Genomic DNA, 20,484 nt, shown 5'->3' with positions numbered 1-20,484 from the left:
TCGACCTGCCACTCACTCGGACTGTTAACAAGAAGCGCCCTGGAGGATTCTTTCACAAAAAAAAAGCTTTGCTCGTTCTCGACAGCATGAGAACGAGCAGTAGAAGCAACACTCTCACTTACCATGGGGAAGGTACGCAGAAATTCACACGACGCAGCTTTCAAGTTGAAAGCAGTCAATCTCGCATTAAAAGAGGGAAACAGAGCAGCCGCGCGTAACCTGGGCATCGATAAGTCAATGGTGAGGCGTTGGACGGTGCAGCAGGAGGAACTGTCTCAGCACGGAATATTATAGGAGTGTGAAAACATCCACAATCACCAACGGGTTCCAAAACGCTGGACTGCTGCGGGATGAAGAGGATGACGCCGCCACAGCTGGCGCTGAGGGCCGTCAGAGGCTTCAGAGGCTGTTCGATGCCGACAGTGATGAAGAGGAGTTCGTTGGTTTTGAGTGACAATGAAGGAGAGAGGAGAGTGGTTGACGAAGCCACCCTGAACCTGTTCGTTTCCGACACTGAAGATGAGGACTTTGGTGGTTTCAGTACGCAGGAAGAAGAGGAAGACGAGGATTAGTGACTTGACTTCTCTGGTTACAGGTTTGCTGCACATATAGCCTATTGTTGTGTGATTTTGTCTGGGGATTAGTGACCTGACTTTTGTTTTGTTTTGTTGAAATGTTAATAAATGGGAGCTTCCCCAAACAGCCATCGCTTTCCCGACATTCCTCTCTGTGCACGAACCCTTTCATATGGTAATTAAACATCAAAACACCCGCGGCTTATAGACCGGTGCGGCTTATAGAAGAAAAAAATAGTCAATTTTGGTCCCGCGGCTTATAGACCGGTGCGTCTTATAGTCCGGAATTTACGGTACATGCTCTGAGTGCAACTGCAAGCAGTAATTTACAGACATGGTGACGTTTTACTTTGATGACAGCCTAGCGTTGCCAGCCTTCTAAAAAAACGTTTGGTAACGTGTATTTCAGGGTTGTAGGGTTAACGTTAGGTGAATCAGAGGTGTGGAAAAGCCTGGGTTTTGCTTTGACTTGCTTAACCCTTGTGTGGTGTTCGGGTCTGTGGGACCCGTTTTCATTTTTTATTAAAAGAAAAATTATACAATTAATTAATTTTTCAAACTGAGACTCACTGACTTTGGCTCATTTTCTGTGAAGAACATATATCAGAATACATATTTAATGACCACACACCATACACCCCCCCTACACATTTCTATTACATATAAGATGTCCGGGTCCACTGGACCCGGACATCTTATATGTATGAATGAACCATTCTGTATTTTCTTGCGCTGCCTTCATTGCTTTGTGTGGCTCTGCATCTCAAGATGGCGGAAAGATTCTCTGCTCAGAGGGCCTTAGAGATCATTTTTGAAGAGAGAGAAGCTTTTTTCCTTTTTTCCCATTTTATCATAAAAAACGGATAGCACTTTGATAAATGTGATCTAACAGAGGTAAATGATCAATATTAACCATATGCTCTCTTCATTGCTAGTAATTGGGATAAATTAAACATCTGGTAAGTATCTTTACATAAATTGTTATGGCTGTATTGATTTAAAAACCCAATAATGCGCCGGGTCCACCAGACCCGCAAACATTGGCTGAGTAACAAAAACATGAACACCACACAAGGGTTAACTACAAATATGCCATAGGCTGTAGGGCTGGAGGGCGACTGCGCTGGGGACCGTGCGCCGTTGGTTGGGCGAGAAAAAACCTTGCCTCGCTGAAAATGCGGTAGGCTACATTTCTCCATATCAGTTTTATATATGCATCAAGACTCCGCCCAAGCAGAAGACATAAAGTCATAAGCTGTGTGCTCAATAGATGACACAATGAGTTATTCCTGTCCCAAAGTACAAGTAAAACCTTTCCAACAGTTCAACTTTGTCTCTGCTGACAGAAGTGAATTGAGCTGCGGGTGCCCCGCATTCCATAAAGTAACGTTGCAGACGTCCGTATTTGTGAAATTGGTGTCTTGACATTAACTTTAATTTCCCGGGCGCTTATTAATAGAACACATGTTAACACGTTACGTTAACACGAGTTGAAACTCGCCTACATCGATTTCTTTGTAACGCCGGGTGAGATCAAACGAGTGGCGTCAGCGGAGGACCAAAATGCGAGACTCGATCATTAGCCAGGAATGGGTCTCGCGCTACTTTTGCATGCTAAAATAAAGCTGATAATGTACAATTTGATTCAAGGGGGGGAAACCCTTTCAGAGTACAACACAAACTGTCTATTTTGCTGCAACTCGACAGTGCTGCTCCAGGAGATGTCGGGACTCTCGGCTCTGGATCAAGGGATATGATTAGCTGTGTGTGAGTGGGGCCGGGTCATGGGGCGGGTGCACTCGGAGTTTGTCTGTTAAATGATTGGCTGTTTCCGTGTCACTTGTACTCACAAGGTACATGATAGGCTGTATGAGCCACAGAGCAGAGGGAAGCGCTGGATGAAAGTGGTAACATTTCAAACATAAACAGAAAACTAGAACGACCGCAACGCGGACTTATGCCTCCGCCATTAGTTCATTCTGGAGTCCAAATCGCCATTTGAGGCAAATTGGAAGAGATTCCGTCAAGGCGCTCCTGTGATGTTGCGTTACAGAGCTTGGAAATTGGGTGTGTGAGAGGTCACAGTGACCTTGAACTTTGACCACCAAAATGTAATCAGTTCATCCTTGAGTCCAAGTCGATGTTTGAGACAAGTTTGATAAAATTCCGTCAAGGCATTCCTGAGATATCGCGTTAACAAGCTTGAAAATGGCGTTCGAGAGCTCACCTTGACCTTTGACGTTTGACCACCAAAATCTAATCAGATCATCCTTGAGTCTAAGGCGATGTTTGAGGCAAATTTGATGAAATTCCGTCAAGGCATTCCTGAGATATCGCGTTAACAAGCTTGAAAATGGCGTTCAAGAGGTCACAGTGACCTTGACCTTTGACTTTTGACCACCAAAATGTAATCAGTTCATCCTTGAGTCCAAGTCGATGTTTGAGACAAGTTTGATTAAATTCCGTCAAGGCATTCCTGAGATATCGCGTTAACAAGCTTGAAAATGGCGTTCAAGAGGTCACAGTGACCTTGACCTTTGACCTTTGACCACCAAAATCTAATCAGTTCATCCTTGAGTCCAAGTCGATGTTTGAGACAAGTTTGATTAAATTCCGTCAAGGCATTCCTGAGATATCGCGTTAACAAGCTTGAAAATGGCGTTCGAGAGGTCACAGTGACCTTGACCTTTGACGTTTGACCACCAAAATCTAATCAGATCATCCTTGAGTCTAAGTCGATGTTTGAGGCAAATTTGATGAAATTCCGTCCAGGCGTTCCTCAGATATCGCGTTAACAAGCTTTAAAATGGCGTTTGAGAGGTCACAGTGACCTTGACCTTTGACGTTTGACCACCAAAATCTAATCAGATCATCCTTGAGTCTAAGTCGATGTTTGAGGCAAATTTGATGAAATTCCGTCCAGGCGTTCCTCAGATATGGCGTTAACAAGCTTGAAAATGGCGTTCGAGAGGTCACAGTGACCTTGACCTTTGACCTTTGACCACCAAAATCTAATCAGATCATCCTTGAGCCTAAGTGAATGTTTAAGGCGAATCTGATGAAATTCCGTCCAGGCGTTCCTCAGATATCGCGTTAACAAACATGGTCGTACGGACGGACGGACAGCCGTACGGACAGCCAACGGACGGACGTACGGACGGACGGACAACCCGGATCCATAATGCCTCCGGCCTGGCTATCGCCGGCGGAGGCATAAAAATGCGATTATCGATTCTGGAATAAAAGATCGATTCAAAATATCGTGACATTAAGAAACGCAATACTTAAGTGAATCGATCGCCCCCCCCCCCCCCCCCCCCCCCCCCCCCCCCCCCCCCCCTCCCCCCCCCCCCCCCTAGGAGCTAGCCAGAAGTATGGAGGATGGAGACAGTACTGGGAGCTAGCCAGGTGTATGGAGGATGGAGAAAGTACTGGGAGCTAGTCAGATGTATGGAGGATGGAGAAAGTACTGGGAGCTAGTCAGATGTATAGAGGATGGAGAAAGTACTGGGAGCTAGTCAGATGTATGGAGGATGGATAAAGTATTGCAGGGAGCTAGCCAGATGTGTGGAGGATAGAGAAAGCACTGGGAGCTAGTCAGATGTATGGAAGATGGAGAAAGTATTGCAGTTAGCTAGCCAGATGTGTGGAGGATAGAGAAAGTACTGGGAGCTAGTCAGATGTATGGAGGATGGAGAAAGTTTTGCAGGGAGCTAGCCATATGTGTGGAGGATAGAGAAAGTACTGGGAGCTAGCCAGAAGTATGGAGGGTGTAGAAAGTACTGAGAGCTAGCCAGATGTATGGAGGATGGAGAAAGTACTGAAAGCTAGTCAGATGTATAGAGGATGTAGATAGAACATACATGGGCAACATACGGCCCGCGGGCGCCCCCTGTGTGGCCCGCGATGGAATTGCAAAAAAAAAAAATGTTCATGTCCAAATGTTCATGTCATTCTGGGCAATACTCTTCTGTTATAGCATTTCACTCTGGAATATGGAATATCTTTCAATAATATTTATGACTAAAAGGCTAAAAGTAATCTCATGTGTAAGAAATGACTGTTCTACATTGAAGTAGAAATTTAAATAATTAACTTGTTGGTTTTGGATTTATTTAGCTTCAAGAGTGCATTTTTGTTCTTGTGTGACCCTCAACACAGGCTTTGAGAATCCCGGGCCACTTACTGATACTTATGCTTAAATTAACCCACTCATATTCTGGTTTATTTCAAGAAAAACATTTCGGCTAGTGGAAATTCTAATTGGCTGGTAACTTTAAAATCTAGCAGCCATATTGGCAGGTGGTGAAAAAAGTTAATGTCAAGCCCTGAAGGGAGAGCAGGTGGTGACATAGGAGTGAGTGAGGAAAAGGATCAAATATTGGTGGTTAACACATTCACTGCCAACAGTTTTTTTTTTTTACTGTAGGTAGCTTCTGCCAAGTTTTTTTTTTTAGGATTCTGGCTCATCTTTCAAGAGCCGTGGATTCTTTTCTGTTAGGATTTTGTGAACACAAAATATCTCAAAAGAACTAATAGAATGTGTGCTTTCTCTGTCTAAAAGAGTTAGTTTGTAGAGTTAGTAGTTATGTAGGCATTAGCAGTTGAATACAGCATGGTTTCAGCGTCTGAAAATGAAAGGTGAGAAAAATGCCTTTTTGTGAAATTCGATAGAACAGTCACTTTAACCATTTATTTTTGGCATCAGTAAGACGTCAGACATCTAAACAATAGTTTTGAACAGTAATTTCCCCCATAACAGCAGGATACCCCCCTCTCCTTCAAACTCCTACGGAGAAAGTACTGGGAGCTAGCCAGATGTATGGAGGATGGAGAAAGTACTGGGAGCTAGTCAGATGTATGGACGATGGAGAAAGTACTGGGAGCTAGCCAGATGTATGGAGGATGGAGAAAGTACTGCAGGGAGCTAGCCAGATGTATGGAGGATGGAGAAAATACTGCAGGGAGCTAGCCAGATGTATGGAGGATGGAGAAAATACTGCAGGGAGCTAGCCAGATGTATGGAGGATGGAGAAAGTACTAGGAGCTAGTCAGATGTATGGAGGATGGAGAAAGTACTGGGAGCTAGCCAGATGTATGGAGGATGGAGAAAGTACTGGGAGCTAGCCAGATGTATGGAGGATGTAGAAAGTACTGGGAGCTAGCCAGATGTATGGAGGATAGAGAAAGTACTGGGAGCTAGCCAGATGTATGGAGGATGGAGAAAGTACTGGGAGCTAGCCAGATGTATGGAGGATGGAGAAAGTACTGTAGGGAGCTAGCCAGATGTGTGGAGGATGGAGAAAGTACTGGGAGCTAGCCAGATGTATGGAGGATGGAGAAAGTACTGTAGGGAGCTAGCCAGATGTGTGGAGGATGGAGAAAGTACTGTAGGGAGCTAGCCAGATGTATGGAGAAAGTACTGGGAGCTAGCCAGATGTATGGAGGATCCAGATGAATGGAAACGCTGCTGGAGGGCTTGTCTAAGGATGACCTAATGATGCCTCCATGACCTGACATCTGAGTCATTTTTATTTTGTTTAGTTTAATCGTGTTTTTCAGCTCAGAAAACATCTAAAGTGTTACCTTTGTATGACCTTTTTCTCTTTAGCAGCTTCTCAGTTCCGAACCGTGGTTGGCAATGCGCTGACTTATCTTTGACTTTGGCTCGTGTCAATAGGGTTAGCTCGGTAACTAGCTTGCGTCTGGGCCTCCAATGGTGGATGGGAGAGGAGGTGAGAAGTGGTGTTGTAAACAGAGGGGCTTTATTCCCATAATGAATGCAGCAACACGGCCTTCAGATAGGTTCCTGCATACAGTGCTAATCTGGACCCACTTCTACTGGCTATCACTACTGTAGCTACTCGTAGCATGGGCTTTACAGTGCTGCTATCAGAGATGCATCTTTCTTCTCTGCATGGTGGAACTCAACTGTCTAGACACACGTCCTCCTTCGGACAGATGATCTCAACTAACTGCTATCAGACAAATCCCAGCGGTACGTCACACACACAAGTCACACACACACAAGTCACACACACAAGTCACACCCACAGCATAGTTCTTAAAGCGACCAGGCAAAGCCTGCAACCAAAGGGTGAAACAGTCTGATTGCTCTACTGTATATTTGGGCTTGCTGGAGGAAAGGGGGATATTACGAGTGGACATTAACTAAGTCACATAGGAGAGAACAAATCAGCCAAAAAGAGTGACAAACACTCCGTCACTAGCTTGGCTGTACTTGTACCTTTGTAATCTCTTGCTCTTTGAGTAGCCCAGTCTTGTTGGTGTCTTTCCACCAGGTGTAGCTGACTGGTTCAGCCTCTGCAGTGATGTTTGAGTCACAGCTCAGACGACACTTAGTCAAACCAGCATCACACAATGTAGAGATGGAGGGTTTAGAGACAGCAGCTGTTGTTGGAGGAGAGAAGAGGAGAAAAAGACTGTTACACTCAGGATCAATCACATGCACATTTGTCTCAATGCAGACAGCTATAAAGAGACACAGACAGACAGACAGACAGACAGACAGACAGACAGACAGACAGACAGACAGACAGGCAGGCACGCACGCACGCACGCACGCACGCACACACACACACACACACACACACACACACACACACACACACACACACACACACACCTTTTCACATTGGCCTAATGTGCAAGTTAACATGAACAAACTATTGTAACATTACATTACATGAAGGGGGTATTTGGGCACAACCAATGGTAAAACCATAAAGTGGTTTCACATCAGGGACTCAGGACCGTTTCCGAGCACACTTGACCTCACTCTGACCCCAAAGTCTGTTTCCTTTGATTAGTGTGAACATTGACCTCACTCTGACCCTAAAGTCTGTTTCCTTTGATTAGTGTGAACTTTGACCTCACTCTGACCCTTAAGTCTGTTTCCTTTGATTAGTGTGAACATTGACCTCACTCTGACCCTAAAGTCTGTTTCCTTTGATTAGTGTGAACATTGACCTCACTCTGACCCTAAAGTCTGTTTCCTTTGATTAGTGTGAACATTGACCTCACTCTGACCCTAAAGCCTGTTTCCTTTGATTAGTGTGAACTTTGACCTCACTCTGACCCCACTCAAGGTGAAACTCGCATCATTTACACCATGAAAAACGCTCATATGCGAAATCTCATCTACTCGCACGTTGCATGGGGTAGGCGTGCCACATGCCAAACCAGGCGTTTCGGTGCAAAAAATGTGACAGAGATGGCATTGTCCTATTGTCAGCATGCAGAGAGCTTTGAAGAGTACCTCTTATGTGCTAAAATACCCCGCTGCGCTTGAGCGCACCATAATGTCCGTACTGCGCAGTGCAGTGCAGAGGAATTTATTTTGGATATGTCATTACGCACAGGCGTGCCACGCCAGGACATCAGATTCTGCTGCTAAAATTGGGTATTAGCAGATAATTCAGTGAGGCAATCAACTATAACTCACTGAGAAACATTTATCCGATCGCAAAGAGGGGTTGATGGCAAGTGAATTGAGAAAACTTGTTGGACAATGGACATTGTAGCCTACTTGCAAGAATACGCTCTTCACCTTCACCTATCCCATAACCCGGAGGGTCGTTGGCACCACAGACGATCTGTCGACAAGCTCTCTCCATCTCTCTCTGTCCTCGGCATGCATCTCTCACTACTGTTTCACCGAGTTTCAATTGAGTCCACTCTAAATCCTCCCATCTTTTCTTTTGTCTCCGCTGTTTCCCCGCTGCAAACACGTTCCAATGTCCAGTCAACAAAAGAACCCAAATTGCATCAAATCACAGATGTTTTTAACTGGTACATGTATATGATGTGATGGTGTTATGGTGAGATAGGGCTATCCAAATTACGCATGGAGAGAATTACAGCATATTGCATGCCTTGTGCAAACTGTATTACAGCGAACGTGAGTCGGGAATCTGATTGGTTTGATTGATGTAATGCCCAGGCATTGCCTGTTCACATAATGTTGGTCCTAAAACCGCCCAAATCCCATTTGCGCTGGCATTTTGGGGGGTGCAGATGACTTGGCACTACTCCAATCTGCACCTGCTCCCGTTGTTGTCCTGAGTTATGCACCCCCGCCGAGTATTGCATCTCCACCATATTTTGGGGCTGTATTATCTTAAAAACTGGGAGGTCACATCCACCCAAACAATTATATCATTTTTAAACAGTTACGTTTCTGTATAAATCATTACAATATGCTCCCGTGACACGTTTAGCGGCGGCCAGGCGGGGGTGTAAAACTGGGCATAACACCTGGACACTTGGACCTGGACTGCTATCGTTAAGGCACGCAAACAGGTGCGCAAGCGCAAAAAGGGGATAGTGCCTGTACCAAGATAGGCCCCATCACAATGTTGCAAGTGCAATCCAAATGATACAATACATACACAAGTGGAGGAGTGTTCAGTAGACATTAAATATGAATTCACATTTAATTTACAGTCTGAGTGCGGATATGCAAAAATCTGGCTGGTGTGAATGTGTGTGTGCGTGCATGCGTGTGTATGTGTGTAACCAAATGAATGTGAGTCCTCGTGAGTCCCGAGTGGTAGCGAGTAAGTTAGTTAAACTCACTCCCCCAGTATAAAGACATGTTAATCAGCTCCACCAAGGGAGCTAGCTCTCTTGGTGTAGTGTTTAGCATGTGCGCTTTGGAAGCAAGAGGTCGGCGGTTCGAAACCACCCATGGGCAAGCCCTTAACATGGTGTGTGTGTGTGTGTGTGTGTGTGTGTGTGTGTGTGTGTGTGTGTGTGTGTGTGTGTGTGATTTTATTCTCAATGTAAAACAGAACAGTTTTAGAGCTGTGACACAGGAAAGACAAATCACCCCCAATCTCATTCAGATGTTGCCCCCCTGCCACACAGGTGTGAGACTTGCTGCTATCATCTATTTGTTTATTTATTGTATTTATCTATTTATTTATTTATTTATTTATTTGCACCCATAAAATATAAAACTGATAAAAATGCAAACAAGAAAGTAAAGTGCAAGTAGAGACAAGAAACCCTGAAAGGGCTTATTATGGCTCTCTACCTCAGAAAACCAAATACTAATACTATATAATAATATAAATACTAACTAATAATCTGTACAAAGTTTAAAATACAACAGAAACAAGAACGAAACATGAAAACAAAGAAAATAAAACCAACAGTAAAACAAAGAACAACAACAAACTAGAAACAAAAAGCAAAGAAGATGAGTTAGTAGACAGTTAAATGGCGATGTGAGGTGTAGTGTGTAAAGTGTGAGGACTATGTGTGACTCAACAGAGGTTCTGAGATTGGATTTATGAGTTGAGAGATGATGCATCTTTGGCTATGTTGATATTTGTGTTCCATAAATATGGCTCCTCTGAAGGCTATTTAAAATGGATTATTGGTGTGACTGTATGGGGAGTGAAGGTTATCTGAATGTCTTGTATTTGTATGTATGTTTGAATTTTGCTTGAAGCTTGATCTACACGGTGCAGTGAGAGAGACAGGTGAGTACAGTATATACATTTATAATCAAAGGTGCATAACCTGGAGTGTGTTGATATTGTGAATGGGGAGTATTTTTAGTTTTTTTTTAAAGAGCAGCTGATGGTTCTAATCTATTTGAGAATGTAGCAACAAACAACAGCTTAACAAACTTTATTTGTATGATGAGAATACTGTGAAGACTGGAGATATGTACTTGTGAAAGGAGGTATAGAGCCTGCACACTTACTCCATGCAGTAAGGATGAGAGGACAAATAATTGACGATGTTTCGTTCCTACATTAGATCTTCGTTATAGAAATTATATGTACAAACTTGTCTTTGTATTATGAGAATACTGTGAAGACTGGAGATATATGTACCTACCCATACGATATTTCCATAAAAAATATATTGGTAAATTAAACTGTAATAAATGGTTAATCAACATGAATTATTTACCAAACTTGATATTTTTTCTGATGATACCAAATTGACTTCATTATTTTATTACAAACAAAATAAATGTTGGTTTTTTCAATTTAAGTTCTCATCATTCAGAATGCCAAGGAATTTAGTAGATGAGACCTGAAGTAGTTCATTCCCATTGACTATAATGTTGGCACTATTACTACTGTATTGAGTTCTAGTGAATATCATGAAGTAGGATTTTCTTTTTAAATATATATTTAGGGACAGTTTATTTCGCTGAACCCATTTAGCATTTTTGTTCATGCCCTATTGTGATTGAACAGGACAGAAGAGAAGCAGTCAGAGCGTAACAATTTATTTCAATGAACTTTGTTCTAATGAATATCGTCTATTTATTTCTCTCTTTCCGGAGAGCTGCCAGGGCCCAGTGAAGGAGCATCCTCCTGCAGCCCACCTCCTTCTCTGCCTACAGTTTACTACCTCGGCACAGCAGCCAGCATCCAGTCACCACCAAGGCCCAGTGAAAGGACACCATGTCTGCGTGTCTACAGGTGGAAATCTGCCATTAAGAACAGAATCATGAGACTACCATAACACTAGTAAGCTCTTGTTGCCTGTCATGTGTCACTGTTGTTGTAACGTACAAGCGCCACAAGATGGCAGTAGCTACATGTAGTATGGTATGTAGACTAACCTTTCCAGGTTACGGGTGATTTGAGTCATGCCCACATTGAACACAAGTTAAAATACCTGAAACTTTTGTAATGATGTTCAAAACAGAGAAGGGGTGAGGAAAAGGGAAAGAAATATAATTTTAACCTTTATATATATAATGTAAGAGCCACCCCTAAATAAATAGATAATAGCCTCGAGTTAATACACAGCATGAGGGGAAAGGAGTTCTACTGGAAGTCTCCTGGTTACTCCTGGTGTGTGTGTGTGTGTGTGTGTGTGTGTGTGTGTGTGTGTGTGTGTGTGTGTGTGTGTGTGTGTGTGTGTGTGTGTGGTGCTCTGTTGTGTTTGTAAGGTTTGTATGGTCTGTGTGTGTTTTGGGCTTTTATTTTGAAGGGCTACAGATGTATGAGCTGGTGCCTTTGGGATTAATGTCATATGAGCTGGCACCTTGGGGGTTAATGTCATATGAGCTGGCACCTCGAGGGTTAATGTCATATGAGCTGGCACCTTGGGGGTTAATGTCATATGAGCTGGCACCTCGAGGGTTAATGTCATATGAGCTGGCACCTCGGGAGTTAATGTCATATGAGCTGGCACCTCGGGAGTTAATGTCATAGGAGCTGGCACCTCGGGGGTTAATGTAATATGAGCTGGCACCTCGGGGGTTAATGTCATATGAGCTGGCACCTCTGGGGTTAATGTCATATGAGCTGGCACCTCGAGGGTTAATGTCATATGAGCTGGCACCTCTGGGGTTAATGTCATATGAGCTGGCACCTCTGGGGTTAATGTCATATGAGCTGGCACCTCAGGAGTTAATGTCGTATGAGCTCAGTGTTTCCCATACATAAAGGAATTTGTGGCGCACCGCCACAAAAGGATTTTGACCGCCACAAAAAAAAATATATATATTTTTTTTTACAGTGCACCTGAACGCAACATGCAAGATACCCGCTGAATAAGTGTCCAAATGTTCATGTCATTCTGGCCAATAATTCTGTTATAGCATTTCAGTCTGGAATATGGAATATCTTTCAATAATCTATGATTTAGCTGCTAAATTGTCAAATACCGCCATCTGCTTGCTACCCAGGCACTTATGTATGTACTTAACCTAACTAATTTAACCTAACTAACTATCCGGTGTGCACAACATTGTCAGCCTAAACTCCGGCTGACACCCCAAAAACCTACAATCCGCTACAGAAAAATGTATATTGTTTGTTTATTAAGTGGCCCCTCTTCTTCTAAGTGGCCCCCGGGCAAAGCAAGTTGAGTATCCCTGACCTATAGGGAGAAATTTAGTTTGTCATTGTACACCCATAGCACAGTAATGATGACATGTTCTTCATAGAGCTAGCCTTTTAATTTTGCTCTTAAGCTTTCTCAAAGTACTCAAATTCATGCATTTTACTTTAAAATGTTTAAAAAAAATATGGCAGGGGGGCCATGCCCCCGCACCCCCCTAGGGGGTCTGCGGTCCCCCACCACAAATACTCAAAATCCTGAGGGAAACACTGGAGCTGGCACCTTGGGGGTTAATGTCATATGAGCTGGCACCTTGGGGGTTAATGTCATATGAGCTGGCACCTCGGGGGTTAATGTCATATGAGCTGGCACCTTGGGGGTTAATGTCATATGAGCTGGCCCTCATATGAGCTGGCACCTTGGGGGTTAATGTCATATGAGCTGGCACCTCTGGGGTTAATGTCATATGAGCTGGCACCTCAAGGGTTAATGTCATATGAGCTGGCACCTCAAGGGTTAATGTCATATGAGCTGGCACCTTGGGGGTTAATGTCATATGAGCTGGCACCTCTGGGGTTAATGTCGTATGAGCTGGGACCTCAAGCGTTAATGTCATGCACCTTGGGGGTTAATGCAGGGCTTAAAATTCACTTTGCAAACTGGGGGGGAATTCCCCTTAATGTTCTTCAGATAGGGGGGATTTATAGACCTTGGGGGGGGATTTTTTCAGCCGATACGATAACCGGTAAATATCTGTTTCTCCTGTCCGATAACAGATATGATACCGAATAACAATTTCACATTTTTGTCTTTACTTAACCTGTAGTTTATGCACACCTGGGGTATTATAATATGATATGAGTGTTTTAGTAAAGTGTATCACTCAATACAAAATATAAAGGCTTTAATACAACCGAAAGCCTGTGGCTGCTTAGTCTCCAGATAAAACACAATGACAAAAGACATAGTAATTATTAGACTCTTATTCAGGGATGCAAAGTCATGGATAGTTAAAAAGGTAACAGATACCAGGGCAGACACAAAATCATTCACTGAAGTGCCTCCTGAAACTGTCTGTGCTCGTCATCAACCTTTCTTTTGCGACAGCAACATGTTCACTTCTCAACAAAAGACAACATTTTAGCGTGCAAATCTTTTTCTTTCCACTTGGTTTTTCACTCGGGTGGACCGAATCACCAGGCCGCTGGCCTGGAGTGTGAAGCCGTGTTGCCAGATACTGCTGACGGTTTCCAGCACAAAGAGTTCAAAACCCAATGCACTCTGCTGTGTTTTACAACGAGCGGAGGTTCGGGCCTGATTTCACTAAAACTTCATATCAAGTGGCGTGGCGGGCCGTGAGTTTGAAACCCCTGGAAACCATTGCGGGATTACTCCCCCTTTATAAATTGAAAATATGCGGGAATTTCCAAAAAGATGCGTGAATCTCGCAATCCCGCGCCAAATTTTGAGTCCTGGGTTAATGTGTGGGGTGGGGTGGGGGGTGTCTGCGGGTGTGGGTGTGGGTGTGGGTGTGTCACAAACGTGACACAAAACGTGATTGATACCGCCCGCCCGCCTAGGCAATCTTAAGGATGATGATCTATGGCATAATTAGAGAAATACGTTTGACTCCATATAAAATGATCATAACTACATCTTATAAAAACTATAGTAATGAAATGAAATTAAATAAAATGCAAAAAAAAATACAGTTGTCAAAAAATCTGAGCATCTCAGCACCTGTCCCCTCAGATTCAATGGGCATAACGCCTCTGTTAAACACAATCTCCCACAACCGTTTCTTTTGTTACTTTCAGATTAGACGCTGGTCCCTATCGTTGCATCGGCGCTGTTTCTAGGCCGAGCGCCTGGCCCAGCTCAAATCAGTGGGCGTGGACCACCGCACTTGATATCGTCGTGCTGGCGCTAGACGCAGCCTCAACCATTACAACCACGCCTTTTAAGCGTAAAATTATGCACCCTCATGCTCATTGGATAACTGCAATAAACGAATCGCACGCTTGCCTTTTTAGCTCCAATTCCAGTGATCCCGCAAAACCAGACGAAAGCCAAACGCTCTGCCCCCACCCCCTCCCTTCATCCAGTCTGTCTGTCTGCATTATAGGCTATTATTCCATATTATTATGCTTCTCAAACCAATCTAACTGCAGTTTCAATACTGCAAGCATGTAAATACGCTACACTATAGCAAGATCAAAGTGAAAAGAATGTTCTAAATGCATCAGCTACAAAAATATAGCCTATCCCTATATGATGAGATTAATTTTATATTGGTGCAAGGCGCTAAATTTAGGCCAGCTCGGAAGATATCACTAGGCCGGTATTTAGGGCCGACACGCCCACTTTGGCCCATTCTGGGACTGCGCCACGCCCATTCGGCCTAAAGCGCATTTGGCAGCGTAAAGCCATGTTGATATCGTCCCAAAACAGGCGCAAGGCACGTTTTTTTGCGGTTAAGGCCCGTTTTAGCGCCGAAGGCCTGTGGGAGAATAGGGCCCAGTGTCCAAACCATGATTCCTTTGTTCCTCCAGCTGCCCAACATACATGTACTACTCACGGCCGGCGCGTGCCATGCACAGAATTATTTAACTTCTAGACCTTTGTTTTTGAAATCCTTCCAAGGGTTATGTCTATAATGAACCCTCTCCTCATCTAGCTATCTTTGTGGTTTCAGAGGAGTTCAACATTTTATCATTGTTGCTTTTACCACCCTGTTGGCAAGACGTTGCTCAACTGAGTCACTGGACTCTCCCTCAACAGCTGTGGCTCTAGGATGTTTTGCATTTCCTTAAACTTGAGAAGATCAAATTCACAGTCAGAGGTTTGACAAATGAATTTGTCTGCCTATGGCAATTCAATCTACTAATCTACTTACCTAATATCTATCAGAGACCAGCCTAGACCTATGCACCCAAATGGGCCAACTTTGGGGGTGGGGGTGTAGCCTATATATTTGTATGTGAAGGTATATTTGTATAAAATACTTTTGTCACTATTGTTATTATTATTATTGTAAACCTCCCTCCCCCATTCCACTGTGATGTTTTTAATATATTTTATCTTTTTTTACTTCTTTATATATTTTTATATTTCTTTGGTGACTTATTTATTTCATGTTATTTGTTTTGCTCTCTGGTATAGGTCAACTGGGTCAAGTGGGCGGGGCTACATAAGGTGAATAGGGACGGGTGGGCTGGGGAGGATAGGATAGTGGGGGATAAGTGGGGATATGTGGGGGTTGTTGTTTTAATGGAGGGATACAGGCTTTAAAAAGAAAACTACACATTGTTTTTGTGATTTTGTACTGCTGCTTTTTTCACTAAAAATATGTAAAAAAAACTAGGGCTGTCAATCGATTAAAATATTTAATCGCGATTAATCGCATGATTGACCATAGTAAATTTATCGCACAATTTTTTATCTGTTCTAAATCTACCTTAAACTGATATTTTTCAAGTTTTTAATACTCTTATCAACATGGGAGTAGACAAATGTGCTTGCTTTATGGGGATATGTTTATTATTATTGGAACAATGACAAATACTGTCCAGAATATTCTTCAGAATAACCTCAAGGGTGTGCATGCAGAACCATACTGTATAGTGAAGTAGAAGCATGGCTACAGTAGTAGGCTGCATAATTAGCCTACTGGTTCATCTGAACAAAACAAACTAAGAGCACAGCTTAGAATGGCATTTATAAATGTATTTTGTAATATAGCAGCAGTGTTAGTAGGCTAGTGAAGACGACAGTAAATATCGGCAAATGAAGACTAAATCTCAAAGACTGGATGCTGTTGAGATTTGAGGCTGTCTTTAATTGTGCAGAATAACATAGGAGAGCTTTGTGTTTGTGCAAAGAATATGGGTAGTATCATATTATTATTATGTAATTGGCCTTTGGTAGGCTATTGTTATTATTGCTACACTGTAGTTAGAATACTTATGCATCTCTGAGACTGCAGTGTCAGTCTGTTAAATAACAAGTAGTCTCGCTGGCGAGACTAGTTAACGAGCTGCAGCTTGTGAGCGAGGCATGGCTCTCTCCCTGCCTTGCTCTCTCCCCGCCTCTCTCTCTCTCTCTCTCTCTCACTGTCTTGGTCTCTCTCTCTCTCTCTCTCTCTCTCTCTCGCTGTCTTGGTCTCTCTCTCTCTCTCTCTCTCTCTCTCTCGCTGTCTTGGTCTCTCTCTCTCTCTCTCTCTCTCTCACTGTCTCGGACATCTTCTCAATTTGCAGGACGTGTGAAGTCATGTAAATGCTGTGCAGTCCCGCACAAAGCAGGACATCTGCTCACCCTACTTGAAGCTGAACTTGCCATTTTATACCCTTTTCTTCCTCCTTTTCTTCTTCTTCTTCTTCTTCTGTTTGGTTTTACAGCGGTTGGCATCCAACATGTTGCATTACCGCCTCCTTCTGGACTAATACATCCAATGTTCCCCTAATCCATTACAGTCTTGTTAACAGTCCAGTTCCTCTCAAAAAACTGACAACTATTTTCTTCCCCTCCACTACCCCCACACATCCCATTCTACCCTTCACACTGGCCTCTATTTTGTCCCAGTCTCTGCAGTCCAGTCATCATTATCACCCTCTCTGCTTCATATCTCCTGCATGAGATCATTACATGCTCCACCATCTCCCTTACTTGACACTGACTACAATGCCCAGTTGGGTGCTTCCCTATTATACTAAGTGTTCCATTTAAATTGCTGTGACCAATTCTCAATCTACTTATAACTCTCTGTTCAATCCTATTAGTCCCACTATTCCCCCCCACTCCCACTTTATTTTGTATACTATGCAAATGTCTCCCTTTTTCTTCCTCCTTTTCTGCTCCTCACGGAGATTTATTTCTGCTTTAGGAGGCTACTTCCTGATTTCCAAAACTACGGGGCAGACCAAGGCGCAAACATCACAGAAAGTGCATGCGTTAATCGCACGTTAAAAAAAATAGTAAAAGGAATTTGCGTTAACGCGTTAACTTTGACAGCCCTAAAAAAAACACATTTTCCTCTTGTAGATCACAAAGTGTAGCCTACTAATCGTCTTCTTCTTTGTGTTTATTGGCAGATCACAAACCAATAGGTAGGCTACTGCTTAGTTAAATCCAAGTGGTGAATTCAGGGTAAAACAACACAAAGCTCCACATCAACCCAGTTGAAACAGGATAAACAGCCAACATAATAACTTACCGATGACTTTGAGTTGAATCTTGATGTTGTTGCCGATGTTGTTGATCTCTGCTGTGTACAATCCACTGTCTTCTCTGGTCAATCCTCTGATCCTCAGCGCTCCAGTTGAAGTGTTCAGGTCACCACTGTCTTCAAATATGCAGCAACATGGTTAGGGTTAGCATTCTTAAAGGATATTTTTTAACAGCCTATTTTCACCTTGGTTTATGTTGTGTTCATCACCCAGAACACAATTTTACAATTTTTTACCACCAAAATCTAATCAATTCATTCTTGAATCCAAGTGGATGTTTGAGCCAAATTTGAACAAATTCCCTCAAAGCCTTCCTGAGATCAAATGTTAACAGCCTCCCCTCCCTTCCGTGAGAGTCGTCTGGCTGCATGGAAACAGGCTGCTTGGATAAACCCTCCCCAGCTGCTCTACAGCTGCTCCCCCATTGGAGCGACTGTTTCAGTCTCTGCCGGATGTCCGCTCCCGGCTTATTACAAGCTCTGTCATTGGCTCCGACCATGTCAATCGGAGCGGCTTCCGCTCCCTCCTCCCTGTGTGTCGCTGTAAATAGTGCCCTGCCGCCTCAGTGAAAACAACAACGTTAACTAGCTAGCAAGCTAACAGCAGAAACCTACACGCTAGCTCGTTGCTACATGCTGAAAATGGCAAGTTGGATTGTTGGAAACTATTTTCCAAGGGCACTGCCGCCAAGCGCCGCCTCAGACTCATCTCACAGTAGAGAGGGGAGGCTGGCCACCAGCGAGACTAAAGTAACGTTCACACAGCCATCCTTAGTGCTTGAATCTGACTTGTTGCTCACATCGGATTTTTTGTGTGGCTGTTCACACAGACTTTTTAAAAGTGGCCCATATCAGACTCCAGTGTGAACAGGTCGTGGACCTGAAGTGACCCGCCTGCGCAGAAGAACAACAATAACGTCACACGCAGCACACTGCTGTTCTACGTAAACCCGGAAGAAGACAGCAGTAAACATGGTGGTAGCTGACGATGTTGTTTCATCTGTTGTTTACGGTTTAATTTACAAGTTATTGTGCAGTGGAAGCCAGAATACAGGAGCAGATGATAGCGAGGAGGAGGAGGAGAAAGCGAGCCAAAATTTTAATGATGGCATTTTGTGGAGCAATAGCTGCTACTTCTTGCTAATACTTATAAGGTCTAAAACCTCACTGTCCCTCCACTGATTAGCTCCCTCACAGCTGTCCTCCATGTTTGTAATCACAATCTGCCTACTTGGTCCTCCCTCCTCCCGCCAGCGCAGAATAGTGACGAATGTCGCTCTGGAATGAAGCATTAAGTCAGATATGGGCCAGATGTCTGTTCACACCGGAGTCACATTCCAAAACATCAGATTCAAATCTGATGTTTTTCCACATTTGAAACTAGCCCAGGTCGTCTTTAAAAAAGTCACTTTCAATGTGACTTGTACTGTTCACACAGTCATGAAAAAGACTGACCTGAGTCACTTAGGGGGGGGGAAAGATTAGAAGCACTAAGGATGGCTGTGTGAACGTAGCCTAACAAGCATGAGACGGACGTAGGCGTTGTACGGGCAATCTGAAAACATGATGCCTCGGGCCACGACTAAAATAAAACAAACATCGCACCGTTCAGCAAACATCTGAGAGAACAACTTGTCTCCTCTCCTGTTAAACCTGAGCTGAAATCATCCTGTGTCTCAGTTTACCTTTGAATTGACGATAGGAGGATATCGGCCCTCCAATCCACTCCATGGCGATGCCAGTTCCATGTTTCCACTCTATCTTAGTGATGGGACCAGTCACAGAGGACAAGTCTGGCTCGAGGACAACCCTGCCCCCTAGTTTCCCATAGAGTAGTTTTTCTGCAAAGACAGAAAGAGTGGAAGCTGTGACATTTTAAATGTGAGCGTGTGTTTTGGCAGTGTCAGGGGGGGGGGGCGGAGCAACAATGCTTCAGCTAAACATCCAACCTGCTTTGAGACTTAAAGGCATGTCTTGATGTTTTGACTCATTCTGATATTTGTCTTCGTCAGCCTGTTGTGACATAAAGGTAGAAACAGTTTCATCAGTTGTTCTTTAGTGATCCTAAAAACAGCTTGTTAGCACGGCCATCGTTCCTCCTTCATACTGAAACACTGACAGTCTCATTCAGGGTTTAAACCAGGGGTGGACTTATGTGGGGGCCAATGGGGGCTGAGCTCCCATATAAGGAGTGTCTGAGAGGCCATGAACACACCTGTGGGGCTCTAACACAGTTTCCCAAAGACTGGGTTGGGACCCACAGGTGGGTCGCAGGAGATTTTATTTGGGTCGGGCAAATATATTTGCATAATTTCTTCCAGTATTTGATGTAAAATGTGTATATTGTTTTACTGAGAGGAAATAAAAACTATGGGACTGAGTTAACTCTACCTAAACACATTAATTTAGTCTCATTTATAAACTATTTGACGTGTATGTTTTCAATAACATGTACATAAAACAAAGGGGCAGTGGTGGCCCAACGGTTAGAGAAGCAAGCTTGTGACCGGAAGGTCGTCGGCTCAATCCCCGGGACCGGCAGGATCAATCTGGGTGGGGAAAGTGAAAAGGCAGTGCTTCCCCCTCCCTCATTACCACCACCTGCCCTTGAGCAAGGCCCTTAACCCCAACCGCTCCAGTGGAGCTGCTCAGTGGCCAGCAGATCAGACTGAGGTTTTACTGGTGGTCAGCTTCCAGGCAGTGATGGGCAAGCTACTTGGAAAATGTAGTAAGCTAAGCTATCAGTTACTCTTGATTAAATATAGCTAAACTACATTGAAGCTATCCCCAGAGAAATGTAGCAAGCTAAGCTACGAGCAACATGGCAAAAACAGCTAGCTACAT

The 20,484-nt window shown here is 43.6% G+C and overlaps 1 protein-coding gene across 1 annotated transcript in view; it reads right to left on the bottom strand.

Annotated features, from left to right (window-relative positions):
* The window catches only part of LOC310782201 (protein NLRC3-like), a gene marked incomplete at both ends in the record, with an annotated part of 155,224 nt that overhangs the window by 99,405 nt on the left and 35,335 nt on the right, over positions 1-20,484 (bottom strand). Inside the window, one exon of the mRNA XM_083642887.1 lies at positions 6,823-6,986. Within this exon, the coding sequence (XP_083499013.1) occupies positions 6,823-6,986 (164 nt within the window). The remainder of the gene's footprint in view (positions 1-6,822; positions 6,987-20,484) is intronic.

The sequence above is a fragment of the Poromitra crassiceps genome (assembly GCF_964638095.1).
Source record: "Poromitra crassiceps genome assembly, chromosome: 9".
Classification (NCBI taxonomy): domain Eukaryota; kingdom Metazoa; phylum Chordata; class Actinopteri; order Beryciformes; family Melamphaidae; genus Poromitra; species Poromitra crassiceps.
Note: the sequence above shows the minus strand (reverse complement) of the source record. Positions and strands in the feature narration are given on the sequence as shown.